At 32.1% G+C, this 14,655-nt stretch overlaps 1 protein-coding gene, 1 long non-coding RNA gene and 1 other non-coding gene across 5 annotated transcripts; 2 read left to right on the top strand and 1 right to left on the bottom strand.

Moving 5' to 3' along the window:
• Positions 1-1,415: 1,415 nt before the first annotated feature.
• Positions 1,416-3,184, bottom strand: LOC108218767 (uncharacterized). Of its 2 annotated transcripts, XR_010290865.1 has the most exons (3): positions 2,980-3,184; positions 2,440-2,861; positions 1,416-2,220 (listed from the first exon to the last, which is right to left on the bottom strand). It is a non-coding gene; the product is annotated as an uncharacterized LOC108218767 (transcript). The 2 variants fall into 2 exon arrangements; XR_010290864.1 differs by having other exon boundaries at positions 2,440-3,184.
• Positions 3,185-3,638: 454 nt separating this feature from the next.
• LOC108218766 (cell wall integrity and stress response component 3) lies at positions 3,639-5,271 on the top strand. Its single transcript, XM_017391860.2, has one exon. It carries the CDS (start codon positions 3,834-3,836, stop codon positions 5,103-5,105), a length of 1,272 nt encoding a protein of 423 aa, XP_017247349.1. The 5' UTR covers positions 3,639-3,833; the 3' UTR covers positions 5,106-5,271.
• A 6,596-nt stretch (positions 5,272-11,867) lies between these two features.
• LOC135152106 (uncharacterized) lies at positions 11,868-13,871 on the top strand. Of its 2 annotated transcripts, none has more exons than XR_010291308.1 (3): positions 11,868-12,382; positions 12,457-12,553; positions 13,744-13,871. It is a non-coding gene; the product is annotated as an uncharacterized LOC135152106 (long non-coding RNA). The 2 variants fall into 2 exon arrangements; XR_010291307.1 differs by lacking the exon at positions 13,744-13,871 and adding an exon at positions 12,644-12,777.
• Positions 13,872-14,655: the final 784 nt, after the last annotated feature.

The following is a 14,655-nucleotide window of genomic DNA, read 5'->3' as shown; positions in this document are numbered from 1 at the left end:
TTTTTTTACCGCTCGACACGCATTTCAATACTCTTACAAAATATAGTTCTATAATTTAATTCTAAATTTTTTGTTTTTTGTATAAAAATATAACATTCAAATTTTTATTCAAAAAAGAAAAATTCTTAAAAATAAGTTATAGAACTATACTTTAGAGGAGCATTAAATTCCGTGACGCGTCCCTGTCTTCCAATGTATATAACTCAGGCGGACGGAGGGAGTAACCAATTATAATTTGTTGTTAAAAAAACGAAATCATGACATATATATTATTATAATAGTTAAACGTATATGGGGAATCTAAAAAATCATTTTGTTAAGCTTAACCTATATTTTTTATGATTCATCCTTTAATATGAATAGATAGGTGATATTTTGTGTCATATTAATTTTTTTTTTGTAGTAGTGTTAAAATCTACATGAAAGTTCATAAAATAGTTTATAAGTCAATTCCGACATATAAGAAAGAATATGGAAAGTTGAAAATCATAATTATTTGAGTAATTTTTATTTATGATATTTCTCACAAATAAATAAACACTTGCGAAGCCATCATATGTTCACTTGCTGTTGCAAACGGAAAAAATAGACAGATTAGTTGTGGATTGCTTTGACCAAATTCATTCACCATTAAAAAAGGCAGCAACAATCGTCAGTGTAAATCCGAATAGAATAAGGACAGCAAAAAGGTACATCTATACATAAGCAATAAGCAAACATCATCTGTTAAATCAGGTTCTTGACACTCCCTCGGATTCTATTTATTTTTCTCGTTTGAAATGTCGGGACTGTTCATAACATGAGATAAATTACTAATTTTCGTCTAATCTATAAGATTAAATATAGTCATGAGTGATCTTGTTAGATTCGTATTCATGAGTACTTTAATACGGTGAAATTTTTATATTTAATACTAATATAAAATTAAAGATATTAACGATCAAAAATACGTGTTGGTAAACGTGATAAAAGCAAAAAGGAAAAGTATTAAGAGACGGAGGGAGTAACAAAGTGGACTTTTTAAAATAATGATTTGGTTGTACAAAATTGGTGGGGTACCAAATTAGAGTAGTTGTTGTAGAGTGAGACCAACGTGCATAGCAGGAAACATTTTTTCCTTTAGCGAGCTAAGTATGAAGTATGAACCAAAAAAACAGAAGTACTGAGACCATGCTAGTACTCGCTGTTATGTTCAAAATTTCAAAGTTTAATTTTATAAAGAACAACAGAGAATATTAAACTTCCGTAATTGTATAGTGTCGCTCTTCTCTGCTCTACCGGATCACATTTGAATTACTATTGTTGCTAGGTAGACACGGTGCTTGCCAAAAAGGGCTTTAGGTCCAGCCAGACTGACAAAGTGCTTGTCAAAAACCAATGAGTCCCAATATATAAAGAGAGTCATAGATGATAAATGAATGCATCTAATTAAACCAACATCTGCATTTATAAATCTAATTACAACTCCGATAAATCCTTTAAACCCTGGAGAGTTCAGAAAGCAATGCCACTTGATTGATTTTCTGGCCTATTACTATTATGAAGTTCACAACTCACAAGTATCCTGTTCGAAGCCAAGTTTTACCGGCTATCTACACAAAATCATACATGAATCCACCCCATGCAGTCCTGAACCATTTCAAACAATTCTCCGAGATGTACAAAACAAAATTATCCACGGCACCACACATTGGCAAAGTTCTAACTTCTTTGCTTATTTCCCTTCAAGTGGGAGTACTGTTGGTTTACTTGGTGAAATTCTTAGTACTGGCTTTAACGTTGTCTGATTCAATTAGATGTCTTTTCTATGCTTGTTAGCTTGTGGTCGTTCAAGGTTGTGCTGGCCTTTGTAAACAATTTCAGGTACTTGGCCATCAAGGGCACGCTCAACAATCTTCTTGACTGGACAGTTTGAATGTGTGCACTTGTATCGACTTCGCAAGTTGTAGCCATCATCCGCAGGCTTGTCGACAGTCGAAGAAGAAGGTTGGGACCTCATATCATCAGACTGAGACAACTGTGATGATTGCTTCAGAAGACTGTGGTCTGGCACAGAAGTAAGCATTTGCTGGTATGCGGATGTAGTGGAAACTGAGGCTGTAAACTGTGGGAAAGATACCGCTGGAGCTGCTGATGATGGATATTCTAACTGGTTCTGTGGCTGTGAGCCTGTGAATTTGGTGATCATTGTAAAGCCTGAACCGTAACTTGTGCTAGTGCCTGTTGGTGAGACGTTCCAAAAGCACCCATTATCAATAAATAATCACCTTGTCAAAGGATAGTAGCTATAGTGAAGGTCACTTCTTGAAATACTATACCACCATAAACATGCATAGTTTGAATGTCTGTCTTGCAAATATCAATATAACATGACACTGTACAGATACTTGGAACTAAAAAGGTAATAGATCATATATAGACTTCTAGAAAAGCTGCTACCTGATAAAATGAATATAGTTGAGCAGAAGGAAACTTGGCTACAATTAAAAGGCCTACGAAACTCCATGGACAGACAGTATGTCTTCTTATGGTCAACTTTGTGGTAATGCAGATAGGTCTCATTCCATTGCTACAGAACAAAAATTTCTTATCAACAAATCACTTCTTTGGCCTGAGAATTTGAGCTCCAGGGTGAAGAACTAATTCTCATTAGAACAACAGATTATAGAAATTAAGCACACTTTTACCAAAAATTAATAAAATAAAAAAATTAACAAAATGAGAGTAATTGAGAAGACACTAAAATAACTTCTGACCTGGTATTCAAATCTAAAACTGAGAGCGAGGGAGAGAGATGCTTGGCTTATAGAGGAAGCACTAAAAACCTGAAAATCTGCGAACTAATTTATTCCACAAACAATCTACAAAACAAACACAACAACAAAATTACAAATAAAACAAACACAAACATATAGAAAGATTGTTAACCTATGAGACAAAGAGGGAGAGATAGACAGTGAGAGACAGAGAAACACAAACCTGAAACGCTGGGAAATAGAAAATTAGAAACTAATTCACTCCAAGAATACACTACAAAAGAAACCCAGCAAAAATAAAAGACAAATTAAAGATGAAACAAATACAAACATAGTTAATCTAGAAGAGAAACATAAACACGCGCGGAATATCAAACTACAAAACATAAATGACCAACATAAATATAAATTAGGAGAAAAGGAGAGGAACATACCTGAGATTGAAGAAGCAGCGAAACTAAAACAAAACCGAAACAAATCACAAATTAGAAAACAGATACAGAAAATCATCGATTCCAATTTGTTAATTACTTTAAAACATCAAGCAAAACATATAAATGAATGCAATTATTAGATTTTAAAGCAAGAACAAAGAGATGAAGAACCCGGGAGAGAGAGAGAGAAACTTACAATAAACTTAGTGCATGAGTGGAGACTTTACAATTAAAGATTTGAAGGAGGAAAGCGCCTCAACTGGAAATGGAGAGATGGATCCGGAGCGAGTAGAAGAACAATAATAGAGCACTGAAATTTGAATTTTCAAAATGAAAGATAAAGTTAAAAGAGGAGGAAAGAGGTGGCCGCATAAGTCAACTGCTGCAGGGGAAGTAATGATCAATGGCAAGTTTTGTAAATAAGAGGTCCGCGAGGGACAACCATAGTAAAAGTGACTCGTATTTGCCTTCAGGATTTATATTCTGTAGATAAACACTTATGTGATATGTCTCTCACTTTAACAAATCTAGATCTCCATTTCCCGATCTGATATAAACCATATCATCCCTACTTCATTACATTATTCATGTACATGTTCTGAAGCACAAGGTTCAGACACAGTTTCTTGAGTACTATACACTCATGTCTCCACTTTGTGATCTTGGTGCAAGAAAGGTACTGATTTTCCTGTGTTTTTTCTCTTCATTATGTCTCAGTTCTGCTGCTACTCAAACTCAGCCTCTGCTTCTTGCCAAAACTGGCAGAAAACTTCTTGATTCAGAAACCCAAGAAAATCAGCTTATTAAGAAAAAAGCTACTTCTACTAGCTCCACTTCCTTAGAAAACCAGACAAAAACCATACCTACTTCCTCATCTAAGAACCAAACCAAGCTCATCAAGAAAACCTCAAATCCTGCTACTACTTCAACTAGTAGTTCATCTTCAACTAAAAACCAAACCAAGATTCTCAAGCCCACTACTTCAACTTCAGAGTCTTCACTCAAAAACAAAACCAAACTCATCAAACCCACATCAACTTCCAACTCACCCACCATCAAAACCCAAATAAAGAAGCTGAATTCCACCACACCAAAGCCATTAATCACAGCTAAGAAATCCTCAGATCTTACCACAAAGCCCAAACAGACCAAAACTGAAAAGCCCAAGCTACAAAAACCAAAGCAGCCCGTTTGGATAGATGAAGATGAGGAGGAGGATTTAGTTTCAGATTTCAGAGATCTGCCATCAAGATTCCAAGAATCATTAATTCCAGATTTGGAAAGATTCTCCACATCTTCCAAAGTTTATCTCACAAGAGCCAATAAAGATCTGACAAATGGGTTCAAACCATTGGTTGGTAAAAAATATGCACCTGCCATTGCTTCAATTGTATCTTGTGCATTCATTTTAATCCCATTAATTTTAGTCTCCCTCATTTTCAACAGAATCAAAGCCTATTTCTCCCTCCAAAAAATAATCATTTTCATCCAAATTTACCTTGCAATATATTTCTCTATACTCTGCCTCTCTGCCCTTGTCACTGGCCTTGAGCCACTCAAGTTTTTCTATGCTACATCACAGTCCACATACATATGTTTACAAGTGTTGCAGACACTTGGCTATGTGTTATATCTCTTGGTTCTGCTCATGTACTTAGTTTTAGTGTTCTCTACTGAGACTGGGCTGGTTTCAAAATTACTTGCTCTGGGCCAGACATTTGTGGGCTTTGCAGTTGGGTTGCATTACTATGTGAAAGTGTTTCATCGTGCTGTGTTGCATCAACCGCCCAAGAGTAGCTGGAAAAGTCATGCTATATACGCCACGTGTTTCGTTGCCATTTGTCTGCTTGATAGAGCTGAGAGGAGGAAGAAAGCTTACTTAGAAGAAGGGGGTGCAGAGGGGAAAAAGAGTTAAAATTCTCACTTTTACCATTCTTTTTACCACCTTATATTCACTTTTTTTAAAGTGAAAAATCGCGAAAAATTTCGCTTTCTTTCGAATTTTTATTACTGTCATAAAATGTGTAAAAGTTATATTGATTCTATAGAATAAAGAGCTAAATGCATAATGTGTACCTGAACTATAAGCTTTGTGCATACTGTGTACCTCAAGTATCAATTTGACATTTTGTGTACCTCATGTAAATGATATGGTGCAATCTGTGTACTAGACCATAACCGCCGTTAACTACGTCAGTAACACAGCCAATACATTATTGTATTTTTAATTAGATTTTTGACAACTGCATTTCTATTTATTTGAATTAGCGTTAGGAATACAGTTGTATATTAGTGACAAATGTTACTATGTATACATTCATATTATTTATTATTCTTTATGCATATATTCAAGCGTTCGAAAATAAAATATGATATATTTATTTTGTATAAAAATTTTATCAACTGAATTTTAATCTAAAATAAAAAGATTTAAATTTTGGACCAATTATAATTATAATTATTTTATATACTAATATACGTATCAAAAAAGTCAAATATAAAAATCAAAATAGGTAAATAACAAAATATATATTTTGAAAAATACTCTTTTCATTTCAAAAATAAACGCTTTGACTTTTTTCCACCTAATTTGACATGCTATCTTCCGTTCTTATCTAACTTGTATTATACTATTAGAACTCAAATTTTATAAGTTTGGTCGATTGGTATTTGAATTTATGAATATATTTAAGTTTTAACATATTTTTTTATTATAATTGAAACATACTTAAACATTTTCATTAAAATAATTTTTTAAGTCAATTTTTAATTAGATTTTTGACGAATTTAAGTATTAAGAATCTGTGCAATAAATTAAATAGAAAATTTATTAACACACTCACTAGAAAAATAATATTCCAAGTACATTTATAATTATTAAATAATATATATTAATTAATAAGAAATATATTGCTCTCACATAATTTTATCTTCACAATAAAATTATTAATGACAGGTGTTATAAGTTCGTTACATATAATTGATAATATATCTTAGGATTTTTTTTTAATTTTGATGTATAAAAATTGAATAGCAGGTTAAAATATAAATTAATAATAAATTTTTTGGTTAATTAATTTTAAAATATAAATTAGCCCACGACAATAAGTTTTTGGTTACTGCCCGATTACTACACTAGAAGGGGACATGGAGGGGGAAAGAAATGCACGCGGATGGAAAAGCAGTGTATACACTGTACATAGAGACAAGCTAACGGAAGTTAACTAAAATTAACGGTAGTACACAAATTGCACATAATTGAATAGTTGGAGTACACAATATCTTCAATTGATAGTTTAGATACACAAAGTGTATATAGTGCATAGTTCAAGTACACACTTTGTATTTAACTCTAGAATAAACAATAAACATGTTTACCTTTATCCATAGCCAGCATTCTTTTCTTTTTTTGGTAAATATTGCTAACCGACGCATGGAACTGTTATTACTATATAAGAAAAAACCAAATCTTTTTTCCTTATAAAGAATCGAATAATAACACCGACGCTCCGATTTCCGCTAAAGCCCTGAAAAAAATACCATCAGATCAAGAGTTCATGAGACCTCGCTATCTATTCAGGTACAACAGGGAAACAACAAATAGTTCGCTTTCATCTACGTCCTTGCATCCAACATTGCACATGTATAAATAGCCCAAAGCAATCGACTCCTTTAGGTGAATCTGGGGAAGAGTCCTGTATTTTGGATTGATCCCAAATTCCAATAGCAAGTATATAGAAGAAAAAAAGTAGTGTTAAAATTATACTTTAGCATGTTTGGTTTAATTTAACAGACATATAAGAAAGCTGAATGTGTTCTGTCACGAGAAAAAACAAGACATGTTTGGGAAATAAAGATATAAATGCAGAGAAGAAACATAGGAAATGGGGCAGAGGAATGAGAAGGATGTGAATACAGTAAAATTAGTGACACAAACCGTAGAATGGGTGTCTAAACCGCAGATAGACGTAATTATGTGTTTTATATAAAAAAAACCCAAAAAGATTGCGGTAAAAGACGATTATCAGAGACCCGAACTCAAAAATGAAAATGCGGTAATAATAAAAATGTGAGTAGACAAACAACCCGGTATGTTTGGAACGTGTTTGTCGGTAAGAGCAGTATATTACTACCGACGCTGCATCCTCTTGTGTAAATTTCTACCAACACTCTGTGACGTACTGCTTTTAACTCTGTCGGTGCTTCCATATATTCAGTGAGCTGCAGAGTTACTGAAAATATAGGGTTAAATAGCTAATTCATCACCAACCTGACTCGAAACTTGCAACTGAGTCATGTTGTTGAAAAAACTTTCAAACGCATCACCAAGTAATTAAAAACTTTCAAAAGCATCATTCTCCGTCAGTTCCGTGGAGTAATTAACGGAAAATTCAAAAACATTTTTTAAAAAAAATGAAAAAACTCTTAAAAACTCTTAAAAAATTCAGAAAAATCTGGAAAAAAAACAGAAAATTCATAATAAATTCAAAAAATTCTGAAAAAAAATTCTAAAGTTCAAAAATATTCTGAAAAAAATTCAAAAATCTTAAAAGAATATGAAAAATTTTAAAAAAAATTTGGTGTCATGTTTTTTTTTCGGATTTTAGAAAAATTGAAAAGAATAAAATAAAGGTTTGAAACCTTTTGTTTTCCATTTTTTTAATTTTTTGATTTTCTTTTATTTTATTCACATTTTTCAAAAAAAAATAATCAGATTTTGTTGAATTTTTTCAGAATTTTTAACGATTTTTTTCCAATTTTTTTGATTTTTTTTAATTTTTTTTTTAACTTTCCGTTAATTACTTAACGGAACTGACGGAGAATGATGATTTTGAAAGTTTTTAATTACTTGGTGATACGTTTGAAAATTTTTTCAACAACATGACTCAGTTGCAAGTTTCGAGCCAGGTTAGTGATGAATTAGCTATTTAACCCGAAAATGATACGAGTAGAAACTACCAACTGACTAGTTATTGGCATGTACCATAAGTTGAGGTCAGTCAGATTCAACTGATTAAACCACTTAACCAATGATGTTCATTCCACTGACACAGATACATCTCACTGGTTAAATAACTAATCAATGTATTAAATTCGAATTAATTGTTCATTGTTTAGATCTGTTCTCATGCTTTGGTTAAGAGTTTTTACAAGGGAATCCAGCATATTTTAACTTGGTTTTAAGCTTTCATATACATCTATAATGCAGATTTAGATCGGAGTACTTTTGAAGTCCCACTTAATTTTATACACTGTTCGACATGTATTTTAATTCTTATGTGAAGTATAATTTTGAAAAAACAGAAGAAAAAGTAAAATATTAAATTTTTATTAAAAACAACAACTTAAAAGCGAGTTATAGAACTGTATCTTACAAAAGTTATAAATTCACACCTTTGTGTGTGTGAATTCCAGTGGAAAACAAAGGTTTCTTTGAGGATAATTGTGTTTGACAAATTTCGTTGAAAATAATTGAGTTTAATATAACGACAATTTGGCATTCCTGAAATGTTGCAGTCGTAACATCTAATAAAGGTCATAACTCATAACTATGGTCCATGCCGGTGTTTGCAAATTAGAGATTTTGGATAAAATTAGAGGTTTGGAGATGTTGTCCAGGTTTGATCATTTTAATTTGTTAATCTTAGTGTTTGATAGTTAGGTTATTGAGATAGAGGTTTGGACTAAAAACTGATTTTCGAAAAGCTATTTTGAGAAGTTTTTGAGGTTAGAAGTTTTGTTATGTGTCATAAAAAATTGATTAAACCTCTATTTACCAAACAGTTTTACAAGAAGCCGTTAATTCAATCTGCTCGTCAAAATATCTTTCAATCAAATAATCTGAAAATCTAATTCAATTCGTTAATAACTAACTACTAATTTTCAAACACGACCAAAATGATTTATATCAATATTAAACATTAAAATAATTCTAGTGCCAAGACTCATTTATACTCCTATTTGGCTGCTAGAAAATTGCAGGGGATTTAAAACAAGCAAGAGGCCCCGTTGATCTTTACCAGGGTCGCTTGTCCATCAAATCTGGAAATTAAAAGTTTATTTTGACGTGAATTAATGCGTACTTGCTAAATGTGAATTGTATGCATGCTTTATACGAGTTATCTTGCTCACGGAAGTCTGCAATTTTTTTGTAATTTAAAGTACGGAAGTATGCATGTTTATAATCTCAAATGTAATGCTCATTCATTTTTGTAATTTTTCTTTGGTAAAAAAATATTTCATACTTAAATTCTTATCTGTAATTCTTTTTCTAATTAAATTATATAATTATGCAATTAATACACTTTAAGTCGTGTGCCAAATCATGAAATAGACACAAATCAGAATATAATCGCACGCGTTAGAATAGAGTTCACTGTATAATAGACAGGTACACTCTTGTTATACTTCTCATTGTCTTGCAATTTGGATGTGTTTTGGACTTTGGTATATCACACATCGGATAACTCAGGTCCAGCACACTGTAAAAATAAAGCTCATCATCGTGAAAGTTCCAATACATACAGTTATGGGGTGTGTATCAGATGATTTGATCGGGTTCGGATTGAATAGTTCAAATCATAAATTTTTGATTTTTTGATTTTTTGAATGATGATCAAATCAAAAGGCATATACACTTGAATTAAACCAATTTAATTTAAACGATTCGATTTAATCACATGTGATTTAGAAATATTATTGAAACTAATAGATAGCATAATAACATCAAATCTCATATCCAATAAGGGTTAATTATCTAATTGGTCACTGAAGTGGATTTAATGTATCAAATTGGTCACTGAACTCAAAACGGTATCAAGATGGTCACTGAAGTGGCCATAAATATCAAACAAGTACCTTGAAATATAAGTTCAAGCATTAAAAATATTATTTATAAAGTTTTACACATTATTTTAGAATGTTACCAAAACCAAGTAAAAGACTACGTGGGTGTTTGTGGTCGACTTAAAAGCCCAGCTTCTGGGTTTATAAGTTAGAAGCACTTATTCGTACCGTTTGTGTAAAAAGTTAAGAAGCATTTATAAAAAGTTAGGAATGCTAGCTTTTGTTTCACGACTTCTACTTATTTCCCAAACACTTTAATCACTTATAAGTTGTAATTTGCTTCTAACTTCTACTCCACTTTTTTATTTTAAGCAAGAAGCACTTATTTTAAACTCACCCAAACGACCCCTATGACTTCTAATATTTATGATAATATATTTAGATTTTATCAAGTTTATTTATTATTTATTTTTAATTAAAACAAAGAAAATAACTATATAATAAAATATAAATAATAAATAAACTTGATAAAAATATAAATATATTATTTAAATACCAGAGTCATAACCTTTTAGTTGGTTGTGATAATATTTAAAAATAATGTGTAAAACTTTATAAATAATATTTTTACTACTTGAACTCATATTTCAAGGTACTTGTTTGATATTTATGGCCACTTCAGTGACCATCTTGATACCGTTTTGAGTTCAGTGACCAACTTGATACATTAAACCCACTTCAGTGACCAACTTGATAATTAACCCTATCCAATAACTATAAAAAAATGTGTCGTACAAATTCAAATAAAATAAGAATGAAAAAGCCAATCCGTTTTTTTTTTTTTTGAAATTATACTAGTACTGTTTACATCAAATTTCACTTCATATTCAAAGAACATAGGATTCTTTTATGAACATCCAGAATTATAGGTATATATCATGAAAATGGTACAATAATTATGAAAATGATGTGATAATTTACATAATGCACGCACAATGTGACAGAAGCGTATAAACAAAAATAACTCAGAGAGAAAACTAACTAATTTCACTAAACTACAAAGATAAGGATCAAAACGTACAACAAATTAAAATAAACAGATCTATTTTTATACCGCAAAAGAGGAATACTTATTCTGAAGGAAAAAAAAAGAAGACATTACAATTTTATCATTTATAGCGATTTTAGTAGAACCAGATTATCCTACTGTGATAAAAGCCAAATTATATAGTATTTAAAATATTTTATAATATATAAAACTACCATTATAAAGTCAAATTATATAGCATTTAAAATACTTTATGATATATAAAAGTTATCTTATAAAGTTATATTTAATATATATAATATCTTGGTTCGCTTCAGATTATTTTGGATGGAAATTTGATAAAACCAAACTTAAATCAAAAAATTTTAATTTTAAAAATGTGAAATTAAAATAAACCACAAATAAAATCGAATTTTTTGTCCAGGTTCAGTTGGACCGGTTTTTGGTACACCCTGCATATAGTATAGCATAACCTTGTGGGCCGGGTAAGTTTGTAAGAAATCTAATCAAACGATGTAGTAAATTGTGGGTGCACCCTGACCACTTGAATGGTAAAATATTTAAGCTTCTCGAACGAGACTGAAAAGTGAAACTTTTTAACAGGTATTATGCCAAAAAGTGGCAACACTTTCCATGTCTCAATGCACAGTATATAAATATTCGAAATGTAAATCGGGCAGGAACAAAGACATGATAGAGTTTGGTGATTTCAGGCTATGATGCCACTGAGCGTGGTCAGTGGCACATTCTGTGGGCTGAAATCAGAAGAGATTGATGAGAAACAAGAAGCATCATTACTATAAGCCAGCTTGTTTACTGCCATGGGCCACATAATCAGGGGGGATCTAGTAAAGGGCACGGGGGGACACGTGTCCCCCCTAATTAAAAAAAAAAAAAAAATTACCGCCGTGATTTCGGGAAAAAAATATAAGTGTCCCCCTAAAAAATTTGAAAATTTAGGGGTGTCCCCGCGAATTTTAAAAGTTCAAGTAAGTTGCAGTGGTTTAATAAAATTATAAGGAACTAAAAGGTAATTTGTACACATATATTTATATTAAAAATATGAATAGATATAACATATGTTTTAGTCTCTGCAGTCTGTTCTCTCGAGCAGAGCTTGTGCCTGGCTAGTGTAAGTACTCACCTTTTTATTAATCCAAATTACCCACCGATCAAATACAAACCGAATACAATCACTGAATCATCTATCAGCTACTAGTTAATTAGATATGTGCTTGAGGCTTCTGATGTGGAGCGCTGCGTTTTCTGTCCTTACCTGTCCGAGCTCCGCCTAATCCATGGATGTTTCTTCTTCAGTTCTTCTGCAGAGTAATTCCGGAATCTAAAGATTAAACAAAGTATGTTTATATTGTCACTGTGTGTCTAATTTATAGATATCTGTTGTGTTTATGCTTTAAATTCAAATTATTAGGTCATGGGTGATGGCCTGATGGGTACCAGCAGGCTAGCAGAGTAGCAGGCAACAGCTGAAAAGGGGGAATTCTCAATTCTGTGATTACAAAATTAAGGTGTGTTTATTTTTCCCCTACTGTAACTTTGTAAGCTTTTGATTATCGTTAGTTGATACTTAAAATGTCAACCCTATATTTGTTAAACAGTTAATCAATTATGCATCGATTCTATAAAAAACTCCGAACATCTCCCCCCTCATCTCCAACACCTCCCCAGCCAATAGTAAATGAGTCTCCAATTGTAGATGTTCCTGAATCTTACCCACCAGATTTAAACCCGGAAACTGTAGTAGATGAACTTGAAGCTGATCCAGGATTGCGAAAGAATTTAAATACTGTCGCAAAATACTATACTTTTGGCTTGGCTGTGACTTGTGAGACTGTGGTTGCTGCCTTGCTGGTTCTTGACTAGCATGCAGGTACATTTATCAATCTGTTATGACTTATGAGTTAATTAAGAAAATATTTTGGTGTCCCCTCTAAGATTAGATCCTAGATCCGCCCCTGCACATAATGATGCTTCAAACTTGCCACTCCTAAAGGAGTTCATCTCATATGAATCAGGTTTTGTTTCTGTAGCATTTCTCAGTTTTAGTGCGGTTTTGAATTTGAATTTCTAAATTTTGGTGCTAGCTAACAATTCGAGCCAGTTTCTTTCTCAAACTCTGCAAAAGAGTCTTCATATCAGCATTGATATGAGATGTAATGATGTATGTTATTGGGCTGTGAAACTTTTTCTTTTTTTTAATTTATAAATAATATCATATATGTATATTTATTATAAAAAACCATTTTCAAGATTTTCTAGGGAGAATGAATCACACTTAAAAATGCAATCTTTAGCCTATAACCTATCCATATAATACTGATAAAAGTTTAAAGAATAAAAAATATATGAATAACATTTAAAATTTATGATTAATTATTATTCAAAAAATGATGCATGATACTCGTCACCAATACCATGTTAATTACTAAAGATAGGCCCCTAGTATCATCACAAGAAACCTCAAACCAGAGGTGTAAATACGCTATAATTGGAGGAGAAAAAGCTTATGATTCACCATCCATCAATGACACGAAAAAGATCAAGGCCTTTAAGAGATAGATACACCATCAAGTAAAGTTTCTCACTTTGTATGTAGTTAATGGAATCTCAGCCTTTTTTATCCCTGTTTCTTCCTTTTACTTAAAGCAAATAATTTAACTACATATATTTCTTAACCTTATCAGTAAATACTATGCAGGAATTTCATGGCACCATTTGAAGCAATATCACATACTTTCAGCAGCGCCATACCGACGCAACCCTATCTTTAAACTTTTAACCTAGCTAAAAAGTAAACCTAGTTAATGTGTAGAGAGACCACTGACCACTCAGTATGTGGCTAGCTAGGTAAGTCCTCCATCGGTATAAAATCTAATTCTCTGATTTTGTACCCTTATGTCTGGAGTATAATGTACATGGCTAGCTTGTGTATTTTTGTTAGCATCATCATGCACATGTATTATGTAAATGATGACAAAACAAAGCATATATCTTCATCTTCGTGTCTATGAGCTGTATACGTATATGCGTCAGAATGAAAATATTCTATGTTCTCAATCGTTTACGAACATCAAATATTAGGCGGTTTACTCAGCTCTGAAGACGACAGATGAAATAATATTGACTAGCATAGTATAAAATGTACTGGCTAGCCCATTCTTGTTGACCTAATTCTGATGGACATAACGCGTTACCTTCTCAGTGGTGCAAGATACAAGAGTCTGAGACAGTTTAACACTAACTTGCGCTTCTACAGTATTCATTTATAAATCTAGCTCGTTCATGCTGCTTTGGAGTTCATGATTAATGTCAGTGAGTTAATAAAAATCGAAATCTCAAATCATGTGACATTGGCGTTATCTATTTTAAGATATAAAATGGAAAATCTTATTATCAATTGATGATAAATCATTTCTTCCAAATACTCATTCATATCGTTCATTTTCGTTTCGGAGGGTGTTTTGATGGTTGTACCTGAGGAAAGGATTGAGAGTCCTGTCCACAAAGTTCAATCATGAAAACCCTTGCGTATGACCATAGCTAATGTCATCGTTATTATTATTCTCAAACAAGAGTAAAATAAATTATGTATATTCTCCCAGTAGTATTT

The sequence above is a fragment of the Daucus carota genome, chromosome 4, assembly GCF_001625215.2.
Source record: "Daucus carota subsp. sativus chromosome 4, DH1 v3.0, whole genome shotgun sequence".
In the NCBI taxonomy this organism is placed as follows: Eukaryota; Viridiplantae; Streptophyta; class Magnoliopsida; order Apiales; family Apiaceae; genus Daucus; species Daucus carota.
This window is presented reverse-complemented; position numbering and strand designations above follow the sequence as displayed.

What these genes read in the sequence shown, in the direction of transcription:
- LOC108218766 (XM_017391860.2), top strand. Translation starts at nt 3,834, where the DNA reads ATGTCTCCACTTTGTGATCTTGGTGCAAGAAAGGTACTGATTTTCCTG.